This window comes from Terrapene carolina, unplaced genomic scaffold (genome assembly GCF_002925995.2).
Source record: "Terrapene carolina triunguis isolate 2854851 unplaced genomic scaffold, T_m_triunguis-2.0 Scaffold96, whole genome shotgun sequence".
NCBI lineage: Eukaryota > Metazoa > Chordata > Testudines > Emydidae > Terrapene > Terrapene triunguis.
In genome coordinates this window covers 43,043,188-43,070,235 of record NW_020664447.1, presented here as the reverse complement: position 1 = coordinate 43,070,235, position 27,048 = coordinate 43,043,188, and the positions used below count along the sequence as shown (strand labels likewise).

Genomic DNA, 27,048 nt, shown 5'->3' with positions numbered 1-27,048 from the left:
TGGCGTGACGCCACCTTGAAAGCGGGCGGAAGTTGTCCCCATAACAAACGGAGGGCGGAGGGCAGTCGTTGTTACTCATAGTAGAGGGGGGCGTGAAAGTGGGTCTGTGCGGTATGAGGGCTCGGAGGAGGCCCTAGTGCGCCTGCGCAGGTGAGGCTGATGCTCCCACGGACCCACTCCACTTCCGCAGGGGCAGCGCGGGGTCCTAGTCAGGTGTGCTAGGGAAGGATGTGGCGTTGTCCGTGCCCCCGCCCTCGGCCTAGGTGGCCGTTCCCCGCGGGCCCTGTGGGCACCGGAGTCCCTGCTCCGCTGGGCGAGTGGGAGCTGCGTTCTCGGCCTGGTGGGGTGGGCGGGGCTGCGCCCAACTGCCCGCCTCGGTCCGAGCCCAGGCGGCGCCCCTCAGCCTCCTTCGCCCAGCGCTGGGGCGCCCAGCCAGCCCGGGGCGAGGGCTGCCAGCGCCGGCCGGTTCCCGCAGGCTCGAGCGGGGCGAGGGTTTATTTTGTTTGCCTCCGATTTCAACTCGCTGGCACTTGAGTCAGAGGCTTAATTTTACAAACCCTGGTTAGTCGCTGACTGCTGAGCGCACCGCCCGGGACCCGCCCCACACTGCGCGCCCGCTCCTGGGTGCAAGCGCGGAGGGAGGGAGGGAGCTGGAAACTGTCCAGCCCTCTCAGGGCCGTGCATGTTCCCTTTGCCAGTGGGACACACGTGTTGTTTTCCAACGGGATGTTTTTATACCCGAGTGACGTGTTGCTTTCCCCTTTGCTGCACGTGCTAATCGCGGGTGGTAAAGGTGGTGGGTGGATCAAAACTCTTCAGATGAGTCAAGGGGCAGGAGCTTTAACACAGCAGAGAGCCGCATTTACAGCTTGATTTGGTATTTGAATAGTGAATTTTTAAAAGGTCCTTGTATAGCTAACTTTTACACTAGAACCTCAGACTTAAACACCCCCGGAATGGAGGTTGTTCATAACTCTGAAATGTTCCTAACTCTGAACATGGTTGTTCTTTCAAAAGTTTACAACTGATATTGACTTAATACAGCTTTGAAACTTTATTATATAGAAAAAATGCTGCTTTCCCTTTACTTTTAGTAGTTTGTTTAACACAGTACTGTACTGTATTTGCTTTTTTTAATCTCTGCTGGTGTCTGTACTTCCGGTTCCAAATGAGGTGTGATGTTGACTAGTCAGTTCCTAACTCTGGTATTCCTAACTCCAAGCTTCTATTGTAATAACTTGCAACTGATCATGCTCTGATTCTTCTATACATAAACTGATTGTGTAATTAAGCAACCTGTAGTTAAGTGGAGAACACTGTAGGTAATAATCAGCAATATTCTCCAGGGGAATCTTCTGACAAATTAGTATGTTACATAATGTCTTGAATCGCTGCTGTTGCTTTCAGTTATCCCATTCCAATGTTGCCATTGTTCTCCAGGTGTGCCATTTAAAACTAACAAACTTTTGATTAATATTAAAGAGAGTATTTTTAATTATTTTAAGTTCTGTAAAGAGATGTAAAAAAGGTTTTTATCACTTAAGTATGGAGTAGTTTGTCACACATGCACCCTTGCCTTAAGGTTTTCTCTTTTAGGAGAATTCCCACAGTCTATTGATTCTCAACTCCACAATGCAACAGCATGTATAGTTATGCAAGTTAAAATAAGTGAGGTAATGAAATAGTTTGTGATCTGAAGATTCATTGCTTGTAGGGGAATAGACAGCATTTCTCCTCCCCTGCCCCTAATGCACAGCATTGCACAATTGATTGGGGGTGCATTTAAGGGATCTTGTTTTGAAGAAACCAGTTTTGGCCATTGCTGGTGGTCTGATACCACCAGATCAGATGGAGTCAGTGGTCTGATCTTATTCCTATCTGGGGTATGGTTGCTTTTTCACATTGACTTCAAATATAATTGTACTGAGAGTGAATCCTTAATTCCGATGTACATGTCACAGTGAGATTTCCCTCATCCTTCTCCCATCTGATTATCTTTATCATCTTTTAAAACTAGTGGGGCAGGGGAGGGAAAATCTCAGCTGAACAAATGCTAGTCAACTCTCATATTGCAAGTAAAGTTTTAAAACTGAAAATAAAAAATCCACCTCACCCTTGTAATATTAGACATCACATTTAAACCATCTCAGTGCTGTGTTCTGCACCACAGAGATCTGTATTTTAATGCTTTAACATATAATACTTTGTGATTAGTTTCACTATTATTCAATATTCAGCTCTTGTTGCTTATGGAGCTTTCTCATAATTGACAGATTCATGTGATTTCCAGTTGAAAGGCTTTTGCATATGTGATTTCTGCAGAACCAGTAAAATCTTTATGGCAAAAGGAATAACTGAAAATATTAATAATCTCTAGAAATCTGGTATGCGTGTCAATATTCTTTCATTATAATGAGTTTCAGGTAGAGGTAATCTGGAGTTACCTAGATATAAGAAGTCACAAAAGTAATTCTCTTTCTTTTACCTGCCTGTGATAAATCCTGTAAAACCTAGAGCTAGGTTATAAGATTTTATTTAAAACAATTCATGATCTGTGTGAGGCTATTCTTGCTGTAGGGGGGAAAAGTGGTCTTTGAAGGGTTTGATGTTCTGTGAGGGAGCTTGACTCTAAAGATGTCCTTGGATGAAAGGCTATAGACGTGCAAAATATCCTCTTCCAATGGCCGTGACCCTGGAGTTCTGGGTCACCCTTCTGCCACTCATGGTATAAGCTGGAGAGAGTAATGGTCTCTCTTTGAGGTGAGAAGGGAATTCCTCACTCTCACTTTTTTTTAGAGGAAGGTGTCCTTGAAGACTAAACTTGTCTCTGGGTGGGCAATAAAGTAGTATGTTAAGGAATGTGTAGTGGACATGGAGAATTTGTTACTAGCTCAACACTATTTGTAACTTTCAATTTTAACAGGATCCTGCAGTAAGCCCTTGTGGGGGTGGGGGCAAAGTTGGGCATTCCCGTTGCCTTTCCCAGCATTCTGGGTCAGACCAAGGTAGAAAGCCATGTTTTAGCCTTCTCTTTGCTTTTTCCATCTCTTACTTGACTGCCTGTCACTTCCTTTTCATCATTAAGTTTGCATATGTAAATCACATTGGCCATGGAAAGTAACTATAGTTGAGTAATTATAGAGACCCTATGGTTTAATTCTGGTTTCCTTTTGCTTTGAGGGCAGGGGATGGGAATGACTGACGTGTACAGAAGGCTGTATGTAACTGTGATTTGAGAAGTACAGGGATGTAAAGGTTATTCCCCCTTCTTAAAAATACAGATGATAGAAGGTTCAGAGATCTGAAAATCCACCCTGCCAGAGACTCCACATCTACCTAGCAGCCATCTATAATGTAAAATTTGGACTCTCAAGGCTGCCATCTTTAATGTCTTCCATCAATCCACACACCAATAGCATTAGATCCACTTAAACTAAAAGCTGGGCAACTGATATTCTGCAAACTGTTGTGGCATGTGGGAGAAAAAAATCAAAATCAGGATGATGTGGTGGTATTTTAGTGAAAACAGATGTTTGAGCTCCAGTACCCTGGCCAAACTCCTATTTATCTAGCTTATGTCTTTTCTCTTAGGTTCCCTCTGCAGCTTTGGTTGGATTCATTCTTTACTACTTGTCCTAAAGTGGTGTGTGCCTGTGACATTACACAGGATACAATCTGGACTGTTGAACAGCTGTCTCCCCTCAATTCTCCAGCCTGAGGTGTCTTTTATACTGCTCTGCTGTGAAAGCAACCACTCCTGGTCTGCATATATTCCCAGCTACATTATATGAGTGCTACGGCCAGTTACTCTTGAATTACACTGCAGAGCAACACCAGCAAATTCTCCCAGACTTTTCCCCAGAAATGTGCATCTTGTACTGCTCAACCCTCTCCTGGATAATACAAGCTCATATAAAGTCTGTCATTTTATTAATAGAAAATGGTATGCACAAATCCTGTTATCCCAAGTGAAGTTTCCTAAACACTTCAATCCAAGCATACTGATTTATTAACTACAGAAAGACTTTAAGTGACTACGAGTAATGAGGCATAAAAGTAATAATTGGATACAAATAAATTATTATCCAATTATGACAAATTTTAGCATAGTCTTGGAAAAAGGAATGAACGTAAGGGTACAGACTGTCACACTGGCATTGCTGTATATTGTTACACAGGATGATAGGAGGTTTAAGGTGTAGTTCTACTCTAAAAGGTTACTGAAATAACATTGTGGGTTTCTTGTTTGTCTTGATTACTTTTGCATCAAATGTGCTTAACTTACAGGTAAGAGTCTCTTCCAACACCCAGTCCTGCAAACTGAGCCTAGGCTCTGACAATCAATCTGGGGTTTTTCCATCTTGCACATCATCACTAGCAAAAATAGCTCTGCAGGCCAAATTAAGCTCAGTGACATCTGTGCTCTACATTGAAGGGGAAGGGATTGCACAAGCATCGCTACCTCACAGTTTTATACCAATAGAATAAAAACCAGCAGGATCTTATTAAGAGGGATAAGGCAAAGATGCCACATTTATTGTAAATATACTGATAAAGCAAAAGATAAAAGTAAACAACGTTGTTTGACTACTTATTTCTTATACACACACACACACATACATATCTATATATAAAGAGAGAGAGATTCATTCACACAATCATTCATTTAAGTTCTGTATAGGTGTTATAGTTACCAGCCTAGAAGTTGCTCATGCCAAGTTACTGGCCAGGTATCTTGGTCATGAGGATGGAGCCGAGTCTGTGTCAGATGCACCTGATGCTCCTGGAGGTTGGTAGCAAAACCAGAGACTCAAAGTCATCAGTCTTTAGAGTCCATTTTTATAGGAATTAATTCCTATGTTAGTCTATGGGAGCTGTTTCATCCTGCTGTTGCTGACTCAATCAGCAGATGGCACACATTCCTGTCCAAAGTGGCACATTCCTGGTGGCTCCACACTGTCCAAAGTTTGTGTTTCTCATCCTTCCAGGTGATGGGGTGGATCCCAGTTTACCCTCCGGGGGTTTTCTGGTCATCCACTTGACACATTCTTCGGCCGATGGATACTTCCTTTCTAGGCTGGCACCTCCCTAACCATCCATGTATATCAAGCATTCATCAGCATACATTCCATACCTTAACCATATTTTAATTTACTGTCTCCACCACTTTCAGGGTGTGTGCTAATTCATTTGAGACTCCCGGCCCTTTAATCACAGAGGGTGGGGGTCTGTCCTAGGAGCCGTTGAATGAAGTGAAAGTCACTTAATGGCTTATAGTGTTTGTTTACATTGTATCAATTACTTCAAGAACAAAGTCAATTAACTTGTTTGTAAGTTTTACATAGTAACAAAGTATCTTTCACAGGATAGATATAATCAATGGTTTCTACAGACAGTAGCTTACAAGTTTTAACAGAAGACCCAAGAGATTTTTGTACTTGGTGAAACTGTTGGATTTTAAAGTGTGGGGGCCAAATTATGAGGGGGTCACTGTTACTTGGGGGAATCACTGTTAGTACCTTCTTTAATATCCCTACAACAGGCATCATTACAGCAGAATCTGAAGACAGTAGAGCTGCACTCATATCACTGGCTGTAAGTTAGGAAAAAAATTCTGGTGCTTACCATGGAACAGGAACTTCAGCTCACTCTCCCATAGCTGTGTTGGCTTTGAGAGGCTAAAAGGATTACAAGCTAATAAAAACTTATGTGCTGACTCTAATGATAAAAAACATACAATAAAACTGATCACATATACACAAGGAGTAAGAAAATGCCATTACACTCTTCAAAGCAGACCTGTACTTGAAGTAGCTCCCCAGTAATCAGGGGACTGTTATAAAGCCCTTAAATGACACAGATTCCTCCCCACTTCCTTTAATTTTGAGAGGCAATTTTTAGTTGCTGCAAAATATGTAGAAATGCAGGAGCTGTGTTTATGTGCTATAATAGTCTATATAATTATGGACTTGTGTAGCAATAGTGTTTCGTTTTTCCCTTCTTTAGACATTCAAGTTGTGTTTGTAATGTTGGTTAATTTCTTAATTTAAAAATGAACTTAAGGGCTTATATGAGTCCAGAGACATCTTCATATCTTCGGAATGGGTGAGTCTTCAAAAACACAGTTCAGTGTTGGTCATAACACTGAGAAGTGCAGAAAAGTGGTAACTGGGTACAGAACCTTTTATTTCTATACTGCTAGTTAGAATCTAGCCCAGGTTAGTGGTGACAGAAAGCTGTTGCCATGTATGTTTGGGCATCTGATTCTATATTCCCTGGGAATAAGTGTCCACATAATATGAACCATCATCAGTTAGCCCTAACTGTCAACTCTGTTCCTAAACTAAAGTATCCTTTTATTCATGGAGGTGCTTTCTCTAGGTCCACATTAAGACATGTTGGCAGAGCAGTATGAGGAATTCTTGCATTGCAGCAATCCATGCTCTGTCTATTGTTTGGTCAGAGGTATTGATTCTTCAGGGTTGGTAATCAGGCACATCATGTAACATAAATTGTTTAATGGCTATAGGATGTGTATATCATTTTAATCTTGGCCATTTGTGATTGGGAAGGATTTTTGCTGGATGTTATCTGAGCTTGTTTTAAAGTCTCTCTCTCTTTCTCCCCCCATGACTGGCACGCAAGGTCTGGGAGGCCACTGCATTTCTGAGAGATGAGCCGTGTGCTGCAGTGTGCTATATTTACTGTGCTCATGGGACTGTTGCTCACAAGAACCATGGCCTGGACTTCAAGTGGGAAAACACATGCTGAGCTACTCAACAATCTTTACAGTGAGTACCACCAGCAGCCCCTCTTCAGGGCTCACACTTAAAGCTGATGATGAAACTTCACAGCACTTTAACAGTTGTAGGTTTGATTTTTCACATTTGATTGAGTGGGATTGTAATCCATCATTCTAAAATGTCCTGCAATAGTCTTGGCACTTTTATCTTCACCCACTTCAGAATCTGGATGTCACAGCCTGAAACTGTTCTGTTTCTAATCCTAAACAGGACATGATGCTAGGAAAACTATCCTAGTTTCCTAGTAGGAAAAACTATCCAGGCCCAAAGTCTCTCATATGTGTGTCTAATTTGAGAATATGCAAAACACCAGTTGTATGATTCTGTAGACAATTACATAGAGCAGGGTCGGCAACCTTTCAGAAGTGGTGTGCCAAGTCTTCATTTATTCACTCTAATTTAAGGTTTCGTGTGCCAGTAATACATTTTAACGTTTTTAGAAGGTCTCTTTCTATAAGTCTATAATATATAATTAAACTATTGTTGTATGTAAAGTAAATAAGGTTTTTTTAAATGTTTAAGAAGCTTCATTTAAAATTAAATTAAAATGCAGAGCCCCCCGGACTGGTGGCCAGGACCCCGGGCAGTGTGAGTGCCACTGAAAATCAGCTCGCGTGCCGCATTTGGCACGCATGCCATAGGTTGCCTACCCCTGGCATAGAGAGACTAAAGCTGATATAACTGACTGTAAAAGTCAGTGCTCTATGCGGTTAACTCAATGAGCTATATTGGGACTAGAATAGTTATTGGTATTCCCACTCCATTTTGGACAAATGATTTGGGTTGTAACTGTAATAGCTTTGAATTCCCCTGTTGCTAGAGCAACACAGCTGTTCTCTCAGCAGGAGTTATTGCATGGAAATTAGAAATGAAGGAACTATGAACTTCTCTGCAGTCATTCTCCTTAACTTCATAATTTTACATCCTGCCAAGGTACCTTAAATATGACCTGAAGAAACCACGTATGGGGATAAAAGTGTAAATAAATCTGTCCATTTAGTCCTTTGCCTCTTTGCTGAGACTGCCAAGTGTGGTGCTTGGTAATGCAGACACTTGCCTGCTAGGAACTGACCTGAGATTGTCAACTCATTTTATGCAAGGCATCAAACTCCTATTGGAGGGTAGCTGCTTTTACTCACTATTAACCTGGGATAGATCTGAACCACAAACCTGGAGGCACACAGCTCTATTGCCTGTCCCTCCCAAACCCTCCACTGCCTCTGTCCAAACCTGAACATGTTACAATACTAAATAGCTGAAATCTTTCTCTCCATCTTTTTTTTTTTTTTTTTTTTTTTTTTTTTTTTATTTTAAGAAAATGGAGTGATTAAATCTCAACGGGTCTTGGATGTGTTAATGGCCACAGATAGAGCCCACTACACCAAGTATTTACCATACATGGATTCTCCTCAGTCAATAGGTAAGAAATTTGTAGCAGTTTGACACTTTTATGGTATGTGTAATGGCTGCACTAATCTCAGTGATTGAACAGTGGAGGGAAGACACAGGGTGAGTTTGTAGGTCTTGGTTTACTATGCTAGCAAGTCTTGCCTGTATGGAATAGTGTCAAGAATGGGAAAGGGGGACAGTTCATGTGCACTCTTACTGCTGGCTCATCAAGAAGAGTATCCGTATGGGTCTACTCGAGGGTTTCTTTGGGAGAAATAGAAAAAGGATCTGCCCTTTGGAGGCTGGGAATGCTCAGATATGATCACGGGGCCACTGTATTTGAAGAACAAAACTCTTTATGAAGTGTAGAAAGAACAAATGGTATGAAGATTAGCCCTGATCGTTGATAGACCATTGTTTCTTGACACAAGGTATGTCTACATTTAGGGCAGTGTATGGTGTACTGACACTGCATGTCCCGCTGGCATGGGTATAAATAGCAGTGGAGATAGTGAGGCATGACTCGGGCAAGTAGAGTGCCCAATATGCCTGAACCCTAGGCTATATACCTTACCAGCTCTCTACATGCCCAAGCGGTGCCTCCCACATCTACATGGCTGTTTTTAGCAGTGCAGTGTCCTGTTTCTGAAGCATTTCCCTGCTGTAGTGAAAGGTTCCAGCAGCTCCCCCACCCAAGCCTTTCATTGCTGCATGTAGCTACACACTGTAGTGACAAGTGTGGATACAGGCTGCAGTGAAAGCAGGCTGAAGCTAAATGTGTAGTGAGTATATACTATACACTGCTGTAAGTGTAGACAAGACAACAGAGAGTTCAAAAAGCCATTGGTGTGAATTTCAGAAGTGCAGTGCGCCCACAAATCCAGTTGACTTCAGTAGGAATTGTGTTGTGCATACTCAGTACCTCTGAGAATAGTCGTTTGTGAGCCAGAAAAGAGGAAAACCTTAAAACATCTGTAGATTCAAAAATTAAATAGATAAATGCAAACAGTATAAACTCAAAGGAGAAAATAGTAAACAGTATTTCTGTATGCCCTGAGTAAAGTATTCGGTGCTCTCAGGAACTTGATTGTGATACTTAGCGCGAAAGCCTCCTTGATATAACTTTTTCCTTCCACATGCAAAGTCAGAAAATGGGATTTTTTATTTTTAAAAAAGGATGGCTGCAAGATAAGAGCAAAAATCCTGACTCTGCAATATCATCCATGGCACCTATCACCTTGAATCACGAGGCATGTTTGAATGGGGGGAGGGGATGTTAGGGGAAATAAAAATTTTGGGTTAGACTGTAGAATTCCTGTATTTGAGGGATGAAGCCATTTTGTGACTTGCTCATTCATGAATGTCCACATTAACTGAATAATTTCCATGAAAATATTATGAATGGTGCATATAACTGATATGACTGCAGCTAAACACTACACCGGGGTAGCCAACCTGAGCCTGAGAAGGAGCCAGAATTTACCAATGTACATTGCCAGAGAGCCACAGTAATATGTCAGCAGCCCCTCCATCAGATCCCCCCCCTTCCTACCCCCAGCACCTCCTGCCCTCTGGTAGCCCCACCGATTAGCGCCTCCCCCTCCCTCACCATGCCTCCTGCCCACCACAATCAGCTGTTTCACTGCGTGCAGGAGGCTTGGAGGGGAGGGGGGGGGAGAAGTAGTGAGGGCACAGCAGGCTCGGGGGGAAGTGGCAGGAGCCTTGGGGAAGGGGTGGAGTGGGGTCAGGACCTGGTGCAGAGCCAGGGGTTGAACAGTGAGCACCCTTGGCACATTAAAAAGTTTGCTCCTGTAGCTCCAGCCCCAGAGTCAGCATCTATGGAAGGAGCCGCATATTAACTTCCAAAGAGCCGCATGCGGCTCCGGAGCCACAGGTTGGCCATCCCTGCACTAAACCCACACTTTTGTTTTAGTTTTACTCCGTTCTATGAGACAGGTTTTTTTCCTAAGTCACAAGGCATAGTAACCATACTGCACATTGATATTTCACTCATGCATGCTCAGCCCTGAAAGCTTCCCTCACAACTTGGTCTAAATCAACATTTTAAATAAATAACTGAAGCTGAAATCTCGGTCACTGAGGTATCTCAACACAGACATCTAAATTTCCTCCACACACATACATCTGTAGCACAGGCAGATACTGTTTGTAGCTTTTCTTCCTCCTCTCCTGAAATCTTGAGGGGTGAACCTTGAATTATTATTATCCATTCTAAGACTTCTCCCTGCTGCCTCCACTACCACCTTTCTATTGATTTCTCAGACAACTTATTTTTCTACACCAAGCATATTGAAATATCTGTTTGATTTTTTTTGGTCTTCTATTTTGAGTGTATCCACTTTGTGGCTTAATGCTAGACAATTTGTGGTATTACAGTACTTAACTATTTTTTGTGACTGTTATGCCCCCCTCCCCCCCTTCCTTACGAACAAACTCGTAACAGGTCAATTCTGTGCTCGGAATTCTTATTGATTGGAGTGGCTGCAAAAGTGGGCTCTAAGCAACAGAAGATCTGTCTTGGTTGTGAATGAGCCTGAAAAGTTGTGTTGATTGGAACACTTAGGTGGTGATTGGAACAGTCAGGAGCTGAAATATTGCTCTTAGCTGCTTTGCTGTCATTAACACCCCCTAGAGGAGGTAGTTTAAGTCAGTACATCGCCTCAGATGGGTGGGAGAACAGAAAAGGTTTGCGATATTGAAAGAAAAATAAAAACAAACAGTTTAGAGGAGGTAATAGTAATTATTCAGACATGGTCATAATTTCATATTACTTGTGTTTAACGGTCAGTGGTTTCTTTTCAGGATATAAGGCTACAATCAGTGCACCCCACATGGTAAGATAAACTTTCCATTCTATTCATAGACTTGGAGGATCGCTTTAATTTAAAAGATGTAATAGCAAGTTGACGTAGGTCTTATATGCATGAGCATTGGACACTGCCTTGTACCGCATGTCATTTATTACTGGTGTCCTGTACAACTGTGTGAAATACTTACAAACAGTTTTAAGGAAGGACAGTCAACCTTGAAAAATCAATTGTTAGCCTTAGTAAGACATAATTATTGTTTAAAGTGAAGTTTTCTATTTTTTTCAAGAGATCCTCTTCCTTCACAAGCCAGATATTTTCTGCTACACATTCCACTAGTGAAATCCATATTCCTAACAACTTTCAAAGGTGCTGTCATCAGAATGGTTTTACAAACTCAACATTGGGACATCACTGCAAAATGAGTCCTGGGAAGGAAAAAGTTCTGTTTTTAAACATAATATGCTTGCACAATTAACACAATTCTGACTGGAAAAACTAGGGGAGGGGCATGAGAGAAATTAATATCTCTGTGTGAAAGTGTGCATCATGATATCATCTTGTTGGTGTTATCCCCATAGCATGCCCATGCTCTGGAGTTGCTGAAGGATCAGCTAGTGGAAGGAGCAAAGGCCCTGGATGTGGGATCAGGAAGTGGTTACCTCACAGCTTGCTTTGCTAGAATGGTGAGCAAAGTACAAGATTATTTGCTTCTTTGCTTGAGATAAATATGAAGAGAAGTAATCTGCTTCTTAAAGCAAGCCTATTGTGCTTTTTCTCCCCAGATCAGCTTAAACAAGAGATAAATGTGATCCCTCCAGTCAGTTTGAGTAAAAACAGATGGTGTATCTGCCACAGAAGTACGATCTAGTAGACAAATTAACCCAGTATACACTGAAAAGGGAGTGAATTAAGTGCCATATACAGAAACGGTCTCTTTCTGACTTTCACTTGCTTTGTTGAACTTAAGAAACATACTCTACAGAAAATGACTTAATGAAAGGAGTTTCTGAAAATACTCTTAGAGCACTAGAAGATTGCCCATGACACTCTCCTACCGGGGAATTGGTCACATTTTCAAAAAGAAATCCTGACAAGGAAGGCTTTTGTTTCCTCTTCCCAATCTACCTTTAGTGGATGACTACATCTTTCCTAATGAATGCTGATTAGGAATCCCCATAGACTGGGCTAGTCATCTTTCAGGTAACATATATATATATAGCTACCTGAAAGATGACTAGCCCAGTCTATGGGGATTCCTAATCAGCATTCAACAAGAAGCAAGGGCCTTAAATTGCTGCAAGGGAGCTTTAGGATGGACATTAGGAAAAGCTTCCTAACTGTCAGGGTGGTTAAGCACTGGAATTAATTGCCTAGGGAGGTTGTGGAATCTTCATCATTGGAGATTTTAAAGAGCAGGTTAGACTAACACCTGTCAGAAATGGTCTAAATAATAGTCCTGCCATGAGTGCACGGGACTGGACTAGATGATCTCTTGAGGTCCCTTCCAGTCCTATGATTCTATAAACAGGATTACCCATCATTAAAACTAACTTGATACAGAATTTGCACCTCCTATTCAGATATTCCCCATAACAGATAATTCCCTGGAAATTCTCTCTAATCCTTCCACTTCAACAGTAAAACACCCTGTACAATGCACAATCTCTGTATGCGCATAATGAAGCATCTATCTCTTTTCAGGTGGGTCCCACAGGGAAGACAGTAGGCATAGAACATATTGAAGAGCTGGTCCATGAATCCATTAGAAATGTCAGAGAAGATGACCCAACTCTGCTCACTTCTGGCCGTCTGAAACTTCTGGGTGAGCTCTGTAGCCCATGCCCTTATTGTTTCATTCCTGTACCTGAATGCATTGTAGCCTGGCAGTGATTAGCCCTTACTGCTTCTGGAGACCTGCCTCTCTCAGTGGTTGGCATAATTTTTCTTTTCTTTTTTTCTTTTTTTTTGGGTAGTATTCAAGTGCTTGTCACAGTATTATTAAGAAAGAAACTGTTTTTCTGTTGAATAACTTAATTTCCACAGGTAAGTGCAAATTAAAGGTTAGGTGGCTAATAACACTGACTGAAGCCATATATAATGTTGGCAGGTGCCATTCAATTGATCCATCTCCAAACAGCTCTGTCAATACAACTTTCTTCTTATGGGTGTGCAACAACTCCTTTATTTCAGTACTAAGCCCCTCTTAAGTAAAGATTGCTGTTAATACCAAATAACTGGGTTTGGTTTTTGACCATATCTCCATTGGAAACTACCAAACTCTACTTCCGTTGTGACCCATCAGATTTAAATGTCGGTCTCTGGAGTCCTGTGTCTGCACTAACCTACTTTGTCATGTACGGTCCGTCCCAGCTCTGGTGTTTCCTTCATCTAACGGTGTTGCCTGTTTCCAAAATCTATCTTCCTTTAAAAATTAACTTTATAGAGCAGCCTGTCTTAGGAGGCTTCTTGTAGAAATCCAAATTGCCATCACAATTGACATACAAAAGCCTTCCTCACATACCTTTCAAGTGAAAGGAAAGATAGAGGGTTCTCTAGGTTGAGTTGCCATATGAACAAGGATCTTCATTGCACATTCCCTCTCTGCAGTTGGAGATGGCAGGCAGGGATACCCTGAAGAAGCACCTTATGATGCCATCCATGTTGGAGCAGCAGCAGACACTGTACCAAAGGAGGTAAGAATTAACAGACATGTCATCTGTCTGCATTCATTCCCTTGCACCTGTGGCTGTAACAGATCTGGAATAGCTTCCTTTCTGTTCTGTGTTAAGTTGGCAATCCTGTAAACGCCTTTGGTGAACATAATAGACCTCATAATCAGCTTTACTTTTGTCTTTCTTTCCTTGTTCAAACTGTTTCTGGTCCTTGCTGATATTGACTCCTCTGTTTGCCAGTTGCTGAAAGAGTTGAAGCCAGGTGGCCGGTTGATCTTGCCAGTTGGGCCTGAAGGTGCAAACCAGGTTCTGATGCAGTATGACAAAACCAGTGATGGGCAAATTGTGGAAACGCAACTGATGGGCGTGATCTATGTTCCCCTGACCGATAAGGAGAAGCAGTGGCCCCGGTAAAAAATAAGTTTCTCTGATTGTAATTTGTCTTTTGTTCCACTTGCCCTTATCAGTGGCAAGATGTTGACAGAAGCTCATATCTCCAGAATCCGCTGGCTGAAAGATCCACCCCAGAATCCTAGCAGATGCAGCCAGGAAGACGAAGGGAAGGGGCATACATGCTCGGGCACAGCAAGAGAGCTGTGTGCGTCTCCTTGTATTTTAGAGACTAAAGAATAATGGAGCATGCTAGCTTCCATCACAATCTGGCCTTTTGTTTTCATAAGTATTATATTCATATGCATTATCATTGTAAAGGAAGATTGTGAATTTATTCACAGCAGTAACACAGTTGCCTTTTTTCCACCCATAGGGATGAAGTTTGACAGAATATCTCTTACAAAATGATCTTGGAAAGCTCATGAACCAGGTCCTGAAGAAGCAACTATAGATGTGTATGGCTTTGCTTTATAAATCAAATTTTTTTTTAACTTGGACACATCACAAAGGCATTTTCTGCTTTTTAAAGAACTCAATACGGAGGAGTGAGAGAAGAATATTCCTCCAGATCAATCAGCACCCAGTTCCTAAGCTGTGGAGATCTTGTCTGATTTCTTCCTGGACTGAGTAAAACCAGATAAGCCCAGTTGTCCTCTTTGGTCAGCTCCACATACAATATCTATGTAAATAGAGAATGGAGAGTGTGCAATACTGTTACAGATTTGAGAATTCATCTGTATTGTACTTGATTAAATGGTAGTGCATTTATATTCATGACTTGCTCATCTGATGCCTGAAGAAAAATTACAGTATGTATTTGATCTGCTTAATCTTCTCGATTAAACATATTCTTTTCTCATCCCCTTTTTGGTGAGCTAGTTAATCAGCTGTATGAACACACTATTCCCCTGATGAAGCCAGGACTTGGTGTTAGCAATCATGCATGCTTACTCAGAATTGAGATACAGTCTCCTAAGGCTTTCTCTTAAATTAGGCACTTCTTTTCAATAGAGGGGAAAAAATGGGTATTCTTTAAAATGAAACAGACAGGTCCCATGTTTCATATGATACTGATTAGCACCATTGTTGTGGCATCTTTTCTGAAATTGGATTGTGCATGTTCTAGGAGCTGGAATTCTTTTCTCCCTTCAAATTGGGCCCTGAATGGTGGTGATCAAATTAATAGGGCTGAAATAAAGATGCTCCCACTAGGGATGTAAAAGGGTAACAGGTAAGCATTAGGGTTACCGTTAACTGGCCTTAAATGTTAAGCCCCTGCACATCGGCCAGAGCAACCCCAGCCCCGGCTGCGCCAGCCGCAGGGACCCCAGCACGCACTCCCCCCCGGGGGCCTGGCTGGAGGGACCTCAGTTAACAGATATAATTTTAATCGTTTAACCAGTTAACTTTTAAAACAAAATTTACATCTCTAGCTCCCACTAGCATTTTATGCTGTACCTTTCTCTAGATAAAGGATTCATAGATTCTAGGGCTGGAAGGGACCTCGCGGGGCCATCGAATCCAGTCCCTTGCCCTCATGGCAGGACCAAATACTGTCTAGACCATCCCGATAGACATTTATCTAACCTACTCTTAAATATCTCCAGAGATGGAGATTCCACAACCTCCCTAGGCAATTTATTCCAGTGTTTAACCACCCTGACAGTTAGGAACCTTTTTCTAATGTCCAACCTAAACCTCTCTTGCTGCAGTTTAAGCCCATTGCTTCTTGTTCTAACCTTAGAGGCTAAGATGAACAAGTTTTCTCCCTCCTCCTTATGACACCCTTTTAGATACACCTCTACCTCGATATAACGCTGTCCTCGGGAGCCAAAAAATCTTACCGCGTTATAGGTGAAACCGCGTTATATCGAACTTGCTTTGATCCACCAGAGTGCGCAGCCACACATCCTCGGAGCACTGCTTTACCGCTTTATATCCGAATTCGTGTTATATCGGGGTAGAGGTGTACCTAAAAACTGCTATCATGTCCCCTCTCAGTCTTCTCTTTTCCAAACTAAACAAACCCAATTCTTTCAGCCTTCCTTCATAGGTCATGTTCTCTAGACCTTTAATCATTCTTGTTGCTCTTCTCTGGACCCTCTCCAATTTCTCCACATCTTTCTTAAAATGTGGTGCCCAGAACTGGACACAATATTCCAGTTGAAGCCTAACCAGCGCAGAGTAGAGCGGAAGAATGACTTCTCGTGTCTTGCTCACAACACACCTGTTAAGGCATCCCAGAATCATGTTTGCTTTTTTTTGCAACAGCATCACACTGTTGACTCATTTAACTTGTGGTCCACTATAACCCCTAGATCCCTTTCTGACGTACTTCTTCCTACACAATCTCTTCCCATTCTGTATGTGTGAAACTGATTGTTCCTTCCTAAGTGGAGCACTTTGCATTTGTCTTGATTAAACTTCATCCTGTTTAACTTAGACCATTTCTCCAATTTGTCCAGATCCTTTTGAATTATGACCCTATCCTCCAAAGCAGTTGCAATCCCTCCCAGTTTGGTATCATCTGCAAACTTAATAAGCGTACTTTCTATGCCAATATCTGCCATTGATGAAGATATTGAACAGAGCCGATCCCAAAACAGACCCCTGCGGAACCCCATTTGTTATACCTTTCCAGCAGGATTGGGAACCATTAATAACTACTCTCTGAGTACGGTTATCCAGCCAGTTATGCACCTATCTTATAGTAGCCCCATCTAAGTTGTATTTGCCTAGTTTATTGATAAGAATATTATGCGAGACCGTATCAAATGCCTTAAAGTCTTGGTATACCACATCCACCGCTTCTCCCTTATCCACAAGACTCGTTATCCTATCGAAGAAAGCTATCAGATTGGTTTGACATGATTTGTTCTTTACAATCCATGCTGGCTATTCCCTATCACCTTACCACCTTCCAAGTGTTTGCAGATGATTTCCTTAATTACTTGCTCCATTATCTTCCCTGGCACAGAAGTGAAACTAACTGGTCCGTAGTTTCCTGGGTTGTTTTTATTTCCCTTTTTATAGATGGGCACTATATTTGCCTTTTTCCAGTCTTCTGGAATCTCTCCGGTCTCCCATGATTTCCCAAAGATAATAGCTAGAGGCTCAGATACCTCCTCTATTAGCTCCTTGAGTATTCTAGGATGCATTTAATCAGGCCCTGGTGACTTGCAGGCATCTAACTTTTCTAAGTGATTTTTAACTTGTTCTTTTTTTATTTTATCTTCTAAACCTACCCTCTTCCCATTAGCATTCACTATGTTAGGCATTCCTTCAGACTTCTCAGTGAAGACTGAAACAAAAGTCATTAAGCATCTCTGCCATTTCCAAGTTACTGTTTCTCCCTCCTCACTGAGCAGTGGGCCTACCCTGTCCTTGGTCTTCCTCTTGCTTCTAATGTATTGATAAAAAGTCGTCTTGTTTCCCTTTATTCCTGTAGCTAGTTTGAGCTCATTTTGTGCCTTTGCCTTTCTAATCTTGCCCCTGCATTCCTGTGTTGTTTGCCTATATCCATCCTTTGTAATTTGTCCTAGTTTCCATTTTTTATACGACTCCTTTTTATTTTTTAGATCATGCAAGATCTCGTGGTTAAGCCAAGGTGGTCTTTTCCCACATTTTCTACCTTTCCTACCCAGTGGAATAGCTTGCTTTTCGGCCCTTAAGTGTCCCTTTGAAATACTGCCAACTCTCCTCAGTTGTTTTTCCCCTCAGTCTTGATTCCCATGGGATCTTACCTATCAGCTCTCTGAGCTTACCAAAATCCGCCTTCCTGAAATCCATTGTCTCTATTTTGCTGTTCTCCCTTCTACCCTTCCTTAGAATTGCAAACTCTATGATTTCATGATCACTTTCACCCAAGCTGCCTTCCACTTTCAAATTCTCGAGTTCCTCCCTATTTGTTAAAATCAAATCTAGAACAGCTTCCCCCCAGTAGCTTTTTCAACCTTCTGAAATAAAAAGTTGTCTGCAATGCAGTCCAAAAACTTATTGGATAGTCTGTACCTCCCTGTGTCATTTTTCCCAACATCTATCTGGATAGTTGAAGTCCCCCATCGCCACCGAATCTTGGGCTTTGGATGATTTTTAGTTGTTTAAAAAAAGCCTCTTCCCCCTCGTTAGGTGGCCTGTAGTAGACTCCTAGCATGACATCACCCTTGGTTTTTTACCCCTTTTAGCCTAACCCAGAGACTCTCAACACTTTTGTCTCCTCTATCCATCTCCACCTCAATCCAAGTGTGTACATTTTTAATATGTATAAGACAACACCTCCTCCCTTTTTCCCCTGTCTATCCTTCCTGAGCAAGCTGTACCCATCCATACCAACATTCCAATCGTGTATTATCCCACCAAGTTTTGGTGATGCCAACAATGTCATAGTTGTATTTCCAATGCTGTCTTCATGCCAGCAGTTTGTGGGTGTTACAGGTTACTGCGTATGATACAAATCACACATGGGCATAGTTTGGGGGGGGGGGAGTGCAGGGGGACATTGCTGCCCTCAACAGAGGAGCGGCTTGGGGGGTATGTGGGGTCATATACCACTCCCCACCCCTGATTTTCTGTGAGGGCCAAGCTGAGGGGGAGGGGAGTTCTAGCCATCCCATGCTGTGCTGCCTCCATCTGCACCCCCAGTGCCTCCCTATCTGCGCAGTGGGGCTGGGTGGGGAGCAGGTTGCAGCAGCTACTCCAGGTCGCTACTTCTGCAGCTGGATGCTGCTGCCTGTGTTCCAGTGCCCGTTTCCTATACACATTAGGTTGCCAACCCTCCAGGATTGCCCTGGAGTCTCCAGGACTTCAAAATTAATTTTTCATTATAGATTGTTACATGATGAAACCTCTAGGCCTATGTCTAACCAAAATTGGCAAACCTACAACTGAGTGGCCATGGGGTGAGGGGGCAGGGCTGGGGGTATAGGATGATGGGGAGGAGACGGGGCTAGGGGAGGTAGCTGCAGGAGCACAGGGAAGCACGGCTGCAGCCACATCACCGCAGCAGCCAGTGCCAGAGTGCTCAGGTCACCGCAGCAGCAGGGTCTCTTCTCCCCCCCGGAACTGGCTTCAGCGTGCACGTGTGCGCCTGCGTACAGGGGCACCCAGCCCGCCCCAGCAGACTGCGCCCATGAAGTCACGGCGGCGAAGAGCCATGGGGAAGGGGCGGTGTCTAGCTCTAGGGGCGGGGAGTTTCGGGTCGCTTCTGTTAAACGTCACAGTGAGCGGGCTGGGGCGATTGGTTGGACTGCGGGGGCGTCACACGCCGGGGTAGCCCTGTCCGAGGCCATGTGGGCGAGGCCGGTGGGGACGGCCGAGCCGTGGCTGCTCCTCGCTGGCCCGAGAGTCCGCTGGTCGCTCGCCGTGCTAGCGCCCGTGGGCGGCCGCATGGAAGAGCCCGGCCCGGGGAGCCTCGAGGCGGGGGACGCGCCCCCCGCGGCCAAGAGACGGCGGCTGCTGGCCGGGGAGGAGAAGCGGCCGGGCCGCGGCGAGCGCTACGTGCCGCCCCCGAGGAAGCGCAACCCCGGCGTGAGCTTCAGCGAGACGCACTTCGCCGAGACCCGCTACTACTTCGAGGGCGGGCTGCGCAAGGTGCGGCCCTACCACTTCGACTTCCAGACCTACTGCAAGGGCCGCTGGGTGGGCAAGAGCCTGCTGCACGTCTTCAGCACCGAGTTCCGCGCCCAGCCCATCGACTACTACCGGGCCGCGGCCCGCGCCGGCCGCCTGCGCCTCAACGAGCAGCCCGTGCGGGACCTCGGCATCGTGCTCAAGGCAGGTCCCCGGCGCCCCCGCCCGCCTGCGCCAGACCCCGGGTTGCCTTACCGCGGCTTGGCACCGGCGGGGGCTTACGTCTCGGGGGGCGGGGGGCATCGATTTGGTAATCTCAGGAACATGTTCCCCACCCTTGGGGAGAGAGATCCCCTCCCGCGTGCAGCGCCCCTCTGCCCCACCCGGACCTTCATCTTCTCACTCTCCTTCCTGCTACCCCCATGGCCCCAGCTGGCCGCTCTGTCTCCGTGGGGAGCAGCCCTCCCCTCTGGACCGCTGGCTCCCTACAACAGTTACTGCAGTTGCGGGTTCATTGCTTGGCTGTGTGTGTGGAGGAAGGGGTGTCCTGTTTCCCACGCTAGAGTGCAAGCCCCCAGTCTAGACTACAAAAAACTGCTAATTAAAACAATATTTTGAAATGTGTGTAGCTAATTTGTGGTGACCTGAAGTGGGGAGAATAGCCTACATAAAGAAAATAGCCTACATAAAGAAAACCTAGTTCTCTAGTATGTCATGATTCATAGATTCATAGATTCTAGGACTGGAAGGGACCTCGAGAGGTCATCGAGTCCAGTCCCCTGCCCGCATGGCAGGACCAAATACTGTCTAGACCATCCCTGATAGACATTTATCTAACCTATTCTTAAATATCTCCAGAGATGGAGATTCCACAACTTCCCTAGGCAATTTATTCCAGTGTTTAACCACCCTGACAGTTAGGAACTTTTTCCTAATGTCCAACCTAGACCTCCCTTGCTGCAGTTTAAGCCCATTGCTTCTTGTTCTATCCTCAGAGGCTAAGGTGAACAAGTTTTCTCCCTCCTCCTTATGACACCCTTTTAGATGCCTGAAAACTCTGTTCAATATCTTCATTAACGACTTAGATATCTATTCTAATAATCTGTTTTGCTTATAGAATAACGATTTTCTGAGGAATACAGTGCATCGCCATGAGCCTCCAGTCACTGCTCAGCCTATCCGGATCTTGGTAGAGAATGACGAGGTGGTTGTCGTGGACAAACCCTCATCTTTACCTGTACACCCATGTGGCAGATTTCGACACAACACAGTCATCTTCATCTTGGGCAAAGAGCATAACCTGAAGGAGTTGCACACTATTCACCGGCTTGATCGCATGACTTCTGGTGTGCTTATATTTGCCAAGACTGCAGAAGTGTCTAAGAGGATTGATGAGCAAGTTCGGCAGAGACAGGTGAGGGCTGAGGACTTAAGTGATTTTCAAAGTGCATCTTTAAAGAGCTCTTGAAGCAGGTTTGGTCCGAGTACAGACTGTTGGCCAAACACCAGTCCCAAAGTTTACATTGCAGCCTGTGGCTGCTTTAATTTTTAATGCATAAATACAGCTTATGTCTAGGGGCATTGCATTTTAGGGCCTATAGTCTCAGTAGGTCAGAGCTTTTTCTTTAAGATGAAGACAGGTGCAAATTACATGCACCCCTCGTGCTCTTGGTAAGATGCTAATGTGGTGCTCCACTGAGCAGAATTTGGGTGCCTCAGTAGGTTGTATAGTGGATAAGTGTACTAGTTTGTGAGACAATAATTGAGAGGATATTGATGTTTTAATAAAAACCCTATTTCAATTTTGAAGGACTCAAATTATCTTGTAAATATTCTATGCAATAGCCTGTTGTGACATTCCCCAGGGTGCATGCTGAACTGCTATGGCCCCTTAGCTCTCCAGCCTGGGATGCCTTTTACATTGCTTTGCTAGTGAACAGCAAACCTCTCCAGGCTCTGATCACTCACAGCCACCAGCATGCAAAGTCTCTCTCAGCTGAGTACATGAATGATGTGTACTGCCATCCATAAATAGATACAGGGCAACATCCGCATATCCCTGAGTCCAAGCCTTGTACCTTCAGTAGCCCACTGGATCGTACAAGTTCATAAATTAGTCCGTCATTCCTACAAAGGGTAATGAATATGCATCAGCCTTTGTTGTCTCAAGTGGAGACTTTCCAAACACTTCAACCAAACACACTGGTTTAGATAAAACAGTATCTTTCTCTAGTTAATAAACTTGTTTTAGATTTTAAGTAGGGCTGTCTATTGATCGCAGTTAATGCATGAGATTAACGCGAAACAAATTAATTAGATTTTAAAAAGTCACGATTAATCGCAGTTTTAATCACACTGTTAAATTTAAATTGGTATTCTATCGTTTATTATCTTTTGGATGTTTTTCTACATTTTCAAATATATTGATTTCAGTTATAACACAGAACACAAAGTGTACAGTGCTCTCTTTATTTTTGATTACAAATATTTGCACTGTAAAAAAGATAAGAGATTGTAATTTTCAATTCACCTCATACTAGTCCACTCAGTCCTACTTGTTCAGCCAATCACTTAAGACAAAAACGGTTGTTTATATTTACGGGCGATAATGCTGCCCCCTTCTTATTTACAATGTCACTTTAAAGTAAGAACAGGCTTTTGCATGGCACTGTTCTATTCAGCATTACAAGGTATTTGCGTACCAGATATGCTAAACATTTGTATGCCCCTTCATGCTTCAACTTGTGGGCTCTAAAATTTTACATTGTTTTTGAGTGCAGTTATGTAAAAACAAAAAATAATAATTCTAACTTTAAGTTGCATTTTCACGATAGAGATTGCACGACAGTACTTGTATGAGGTGAATTGAAAAACTATTTTTTTTACAGTGCAAATATTTGTACTCAAATAATAGAGTACTGTATGCTTTGTTTTGTGTATTGTAATTGAAATCAATATATTTGAAAATGTAGAAAAACCTCCACGAATATTTAGAATAAATTAAATTGGTATTCTGTTATTGTTTAACAGTGCAATTAAAACTGCAATTAATACGCAACTATTTTTAAATCTTGCGATTAATTGTGATTATTTTTTTAATAGTTTGATAGCCCTAATTTTAAGTGATTTACAAGTGATAAGGCATAAAAGTCAGAGTTGGTTACAAAAGAAGAAAAAAGATAAACACGCAAGCAAATTCCTAAACTTTACCAAGATTAATAAGTTTAAAGCAAAAAGTTTCTGTCACCCAAAAACTTTCAGTAGTCTGTACTGGCTGGAAAAACCTCTAGGCCAGGATCATTTAAACTCATAGGTGCTGGAACTGGGGGATGTTTCTCTGAAAATATCCACTTAATGTGCAGCAGCAGTCAGCAAAGTGAACAGAGTCATTAAGAAAGGGATAGATAATAAGACAGAAATCCATAGTATGCCCACATCTTGAAGACTGCTTGCAGATGTGGTTGCCCCATCTCAAAAAAGATATATTGGAATTGGAAAAGATTCAGAAAAGGGCAACAGAAATTATTAGGGGTATGGCATGGCTTCCATATGAGGAGAGATTAATAAGACTGGGACTTTTCAGCTTGGAAAAAGACAACTAAGAGGGATATGATAGAGGTCTATAAAAATCATGACTGGTGTGGAGAAAATAAATAAGAAAGTGTTCTTTACTCCTCCTAACACAAGAACTAGGGGTCACCAAATGAAATTAATAGGTAGCAGGTTTAAAACAATCAAAAGGAAGTATTTTTTCACACAACGCACAGTCCATCTATGGAACTCATTGCCAGAGGATGTTGTGAAGGCCAAGACTATAACAGGGTTTTAAAAAGAACTAGAAAAATTCATGGAGGATAGGTCCATCAATGACTATTAGCCAGAATGGGGAGGGATGGTGTCCCTAGCTTCTGTTTGCCAGAAGCTGGGAATGGGCGACGGGGGATGGATCACTTGATGATTACCTGTTCTATTCATTCCCTCTGGGGCACCGGGCGTTGGCACCTGTCAAAAGACAGGATACTGGGCTAGATGAACCTTTGGTCTGACCCAGTATGGCCATTCTTATGTTGAAGTGGTTTCCGTTATATACAGGGTTAACAGCTTGGTTCAGTGACTCTCAGCACCCCCACTATAAAAATTGTTCCAGTACCCCAGCTCTCCTTAGTTTAGTGATGCACCTTTTGTCTTTCAAGTGATCTTCTATGAGTAAAGATGGGAGAGGAGAGGTATATAGAGGCATTTTTTCTTTCTCCTTATACTCTGACCCTTTGCACTGGAAAAGTCTTTGCTGGGTCATGGTGTCAGGCAGTTCCATGGCGTATGTGAACTGCCAACTGACCTTCAGATGAATTATAAATTTCTTGTTTACAGTGCTCGTGCTGGTATATCTCCGATTAAGCAGGTAATGGCCTTTTAGCACCTAGGTGATGTCTTTGTCTTTGAGAAAATGGTCTGCGGGCATTACCCAGAACTACAGCGTATTTCAGTAACAATCCTATAGTAAAATCTCATAGCTCCATATACAATGTTGATACACAGATTTTTACAGGACAGTGTTGTTCAGTAGATTGAGTTTTCAAATGATACCTCACAAGGCATACTTTGTACAAAATAGATCATAACCATATAAAAGTGCTGAACATGGGGTACAGGGTGTCACACCCGCAGCCTGCCAATCCCAGTTATGGGACTCTGGCTTTTAAGATTTGCAGCAAGGGCCCAAAAGTAAGGGGGGACAACAAAAATCAGAATAAATCTTGACATAAATTTGGGTTTAATGTTGTTGTTAAAATAGTTTCCTAGGACTTAGTTGAAATGTTGAATTATGAAGTTATCAAACTCCATTAATAAAGTACACCTGAGTGGGACAGAAGCCATTGTAGGTCTAAATAGAAGACTTCACTATATAATAAGGTACACTTGAGATGCTTGTTTGCTTCTCCTGTTTATCTGCAATCCTATAACTGAAATGTCTGAACTTCCCCACATATCTGTAAGTGAAGGGGAGGGCAGGAATGGTTCGTATTAAGCTTAATGTAGTTGGAGCTCGAGAGAGATTTACATTGAGTCTGGATTGATGTGTTTCTGATGTTTACTCTGTTTTCCCCCTGTAGCTGGAAAAGGAATACGTCTGCCGTGTGCTTGGGGAGTTTCCAGAAAATGAAGTGACCTGTGAGGAACCCATCCTGGTTGTTTCTTACAAAGTGGGGGTGTGTCGTGTGGACCCCAAAGGCAAATCCTGTAAAACTGTCTTCCAAAGGCTTAGTTATAATGGCAAGACCAGTGTGGTCAAGTGTTTTCCATACACGGGTCGCACCCACCAGATCCGGGTCCATTTGCAATTCCTGGGATATCCAATTGTTAATGACCCCATCTACAATATGGAGGCCTGGGGCCCTACTAAGGGTAAGGGTGGTGAGATTAATAAAACCGATGAGGAGCTTCTCAGGGCTTTAGTGGAAGAACATCGTTCCAAACAGAGTTTGAGCATCTTGGACATTTCAGAGGAGGACCTGAAGCCCATTGTGGGAAATGAAGAATGTGACCGTTCAGGTTACTGTACTAAGCCAGTTGAGATTACGCCCATAAGCACAGACTCCTGCAGAACTGAGGTCTCTAAGGATCAGAAAGAAGCTGAAATACTGGCTTGTTCACCAAATTCTGATACCAGACCAGAAACACATGAAGCAAACCCTGAAGGAGCTAGTTCAAGTGGGAATCAGGCTGGAGAAAACCCTGAAGGAGCTAGTTCAAGTGGGAATCAGGATGGACATACAGAAGAAAAGGACCCTCTGTGTGAAGAGTGTAAAATAGTAAGGCAGGACCCATCTCCTAGGGAGCTGGTGATGTACCTGCATGCCTTACGCTACAAGGGAGCAGAGTTTGAATACAATTCCAAGATGCCAGACTGGGCTCTAGAGGACTGGGATGAGAGCTAAGAATAGATACTGAGACTCTTGTGTTTCATTTTAGTTTTGTTGGAAGGAAAGTATTTGGTAAAGTCCTGAACTTGTGTGGTAAAAATATCTCATTGGAGCTACTGCGATCTTACATCATTATTTATTGTGTTGTGCCTGGATTGCTTGTGAATTTTGAGGAGGTGGGAAGAGTTCTTCCTGATTAGTCTTGAGAACTCTTTCCTAACAATGAACCTGCTGACAGCTACTGAAGGGAGAGATGGCTAATCCAAGACACCTTAACTGTTTTCCTTTAAGATAGTAACAGTGATGGGTAAAAAATATTACTCAAAGGTGGGAAGCTTGGAACAATTGCTTCCTCTTCTCACCACACGGTGTTCAGGTTGCATCCTTGTTTGCAAATTGAATGCGGTTGCTTACTAAATGCATACAACTAGGACAATCAGCATCTTGGCTCTTTTCCTGTATGTCAGTTATCTAACTCCCTTGTCTGTCTGGGTAAGAGTTGGTCAGATGTTAGTCAATCTAAAATACTTCAGGTGTCACACCCAGATCAATTTCAGTTATGTTCTTAGTTTTGTTCATACCAAGGCACTGTGCAGGCTGGTTTTTTCCTGCCAGGTTAATCTTCATTCATTTTATTTGGATTTCTGTTGCATTGTGCAGTTCTTGTCAATAAGACATTTCCATCCTCCTGTGTGTTTCCAGCTTCCTTCCTTTTTTTTTTGTTCTAGCATGGAGCACAGTCTGTCCTTAAATCAGCTTTGCAAAATTCCTTGGACAAGCATACTGCTCCAACTAAAAATTCAGTAGCCCAAAGAAATGGTCTATTTTGCTGTTAGAGAGTCCATATCTGTAGGTACTCCCATCCAAAACAATCTCTACATACTTTAACCGGTCTCTTGTTTCCTTTCCCTATATTTTCTACCTCCTCCCATATAGTTTCCCTCCTTATTACTTAACCCCCATTACGCTCTATACTGTACATCTTGTACTGTGCATATCTTTTCTAACATATCTTAACCACCACCTTCCACGTACTCACACACTGGGCTTAGAAAGCTTAACAAATACATAATAGCCAGAAAGCTAAGTCTGATATGGAAGGTGGCAGGGGCTTGCTGTTTCAAGGACGGCTCTACTCCACCCTCTTTTGGCTTTTTGGTTGTTCTAAGCAGGGGTGTTTCTACTATCCTAGCCTTCATTTTGCAGCTCCCAGCCTCAGTAGAAGGAGCTTCAGTATCCGCCTCTGCTATTGCTCAGAGACTTTGTGAGCTGCTGCAGAATGAAACACCTGATTGCAGCAGTGATATCAACAAGATACAGGGTTCTGAATAGTAAAAGTAAAACTGAAAATACTTAGGTTAGTTTTCACTTTGCTGCAGCTTGTTCTGAAAGTTCTAACCCACAGCTGAGGCATTTCAAGAATTAGAGCTCTCCATCTGTGTGTGTGTGTGAGAGAGAGACTTTAGGT

The 27,048-nt window shown here is 43.0% G+C and overlaps 2 protein-coding genes across 6 annotated transcripts; both read left to right on the top strand.

The window, feature by feature from the left end:
• Positions 1 to 51: 51 nt before the first annotated feature.
• On the top strand, positions 52 to 14,947 carry LOC112112836 (protein-L-isoaspartate(D-aspartate) O-methyltransferase-like). Of its 5 annotated transcripts, none has more exons than XM_024208897.2 (9): positions 54 to 150; positions 6,646 to 6,791; positions 8,119 to 8,223; positions 11,016 to 11,047; positions 11,602 to 11,706; positions 12,725 to 12,845; positions 13,631 to 13,716; positions 13,936 to 14,105; positions 14,462 to 14,947. In XM_024208897.2, the coding sequence occupies exons 2-9, from the start codon at positions 6,674 to 6,676 to the stop codon at positions 14,472 to 14,474; spliced, it is 750 nt and encodes a 249-aa protein (XP_024064665.1). In that variant the 5' UTR covers positions 54 to 150; positions 6,646 to 6,673; the 3' UTR covers positions 14,475 to 14,947. The 5 variants fall into 5 exon arrangements, with proteins under 5 accessions (XP_029767293.1, XP_024064665.1, XP_024064666.1 ...); XM_024208898.1 differs by having other exon boundaries at positions 148 to 213; XM_024208899.2 differs by lacking the exon at positions 54 to 150 and adding an exon at positions 382 to 561.
• Positions 14,948 to 19,374: 4,427 nt separating this feature from the next.
• Positions 19,375 to 25,692, top strand: RPUSD2 (RNA pseudouridine synthase domain containing 2). The gene is made up of 3 exons (XM_024208895.1): positions 19,375 to 19,860; positions 20,774 to 21,070; positions 24,771 to 25,692. Exons 1-3 carry the CDS (start codon positions 19,375 to 19,377, stop codon positions 25,593 to 25,595), a joined length of 1,608 nt encoding a protein of 535 aa, XP_024064663.1. The 3' UTR covers positions 25,596 to 25,692.
• Positions 25,693 to 27,048: the final 1,356 nt, after the last annotated feature.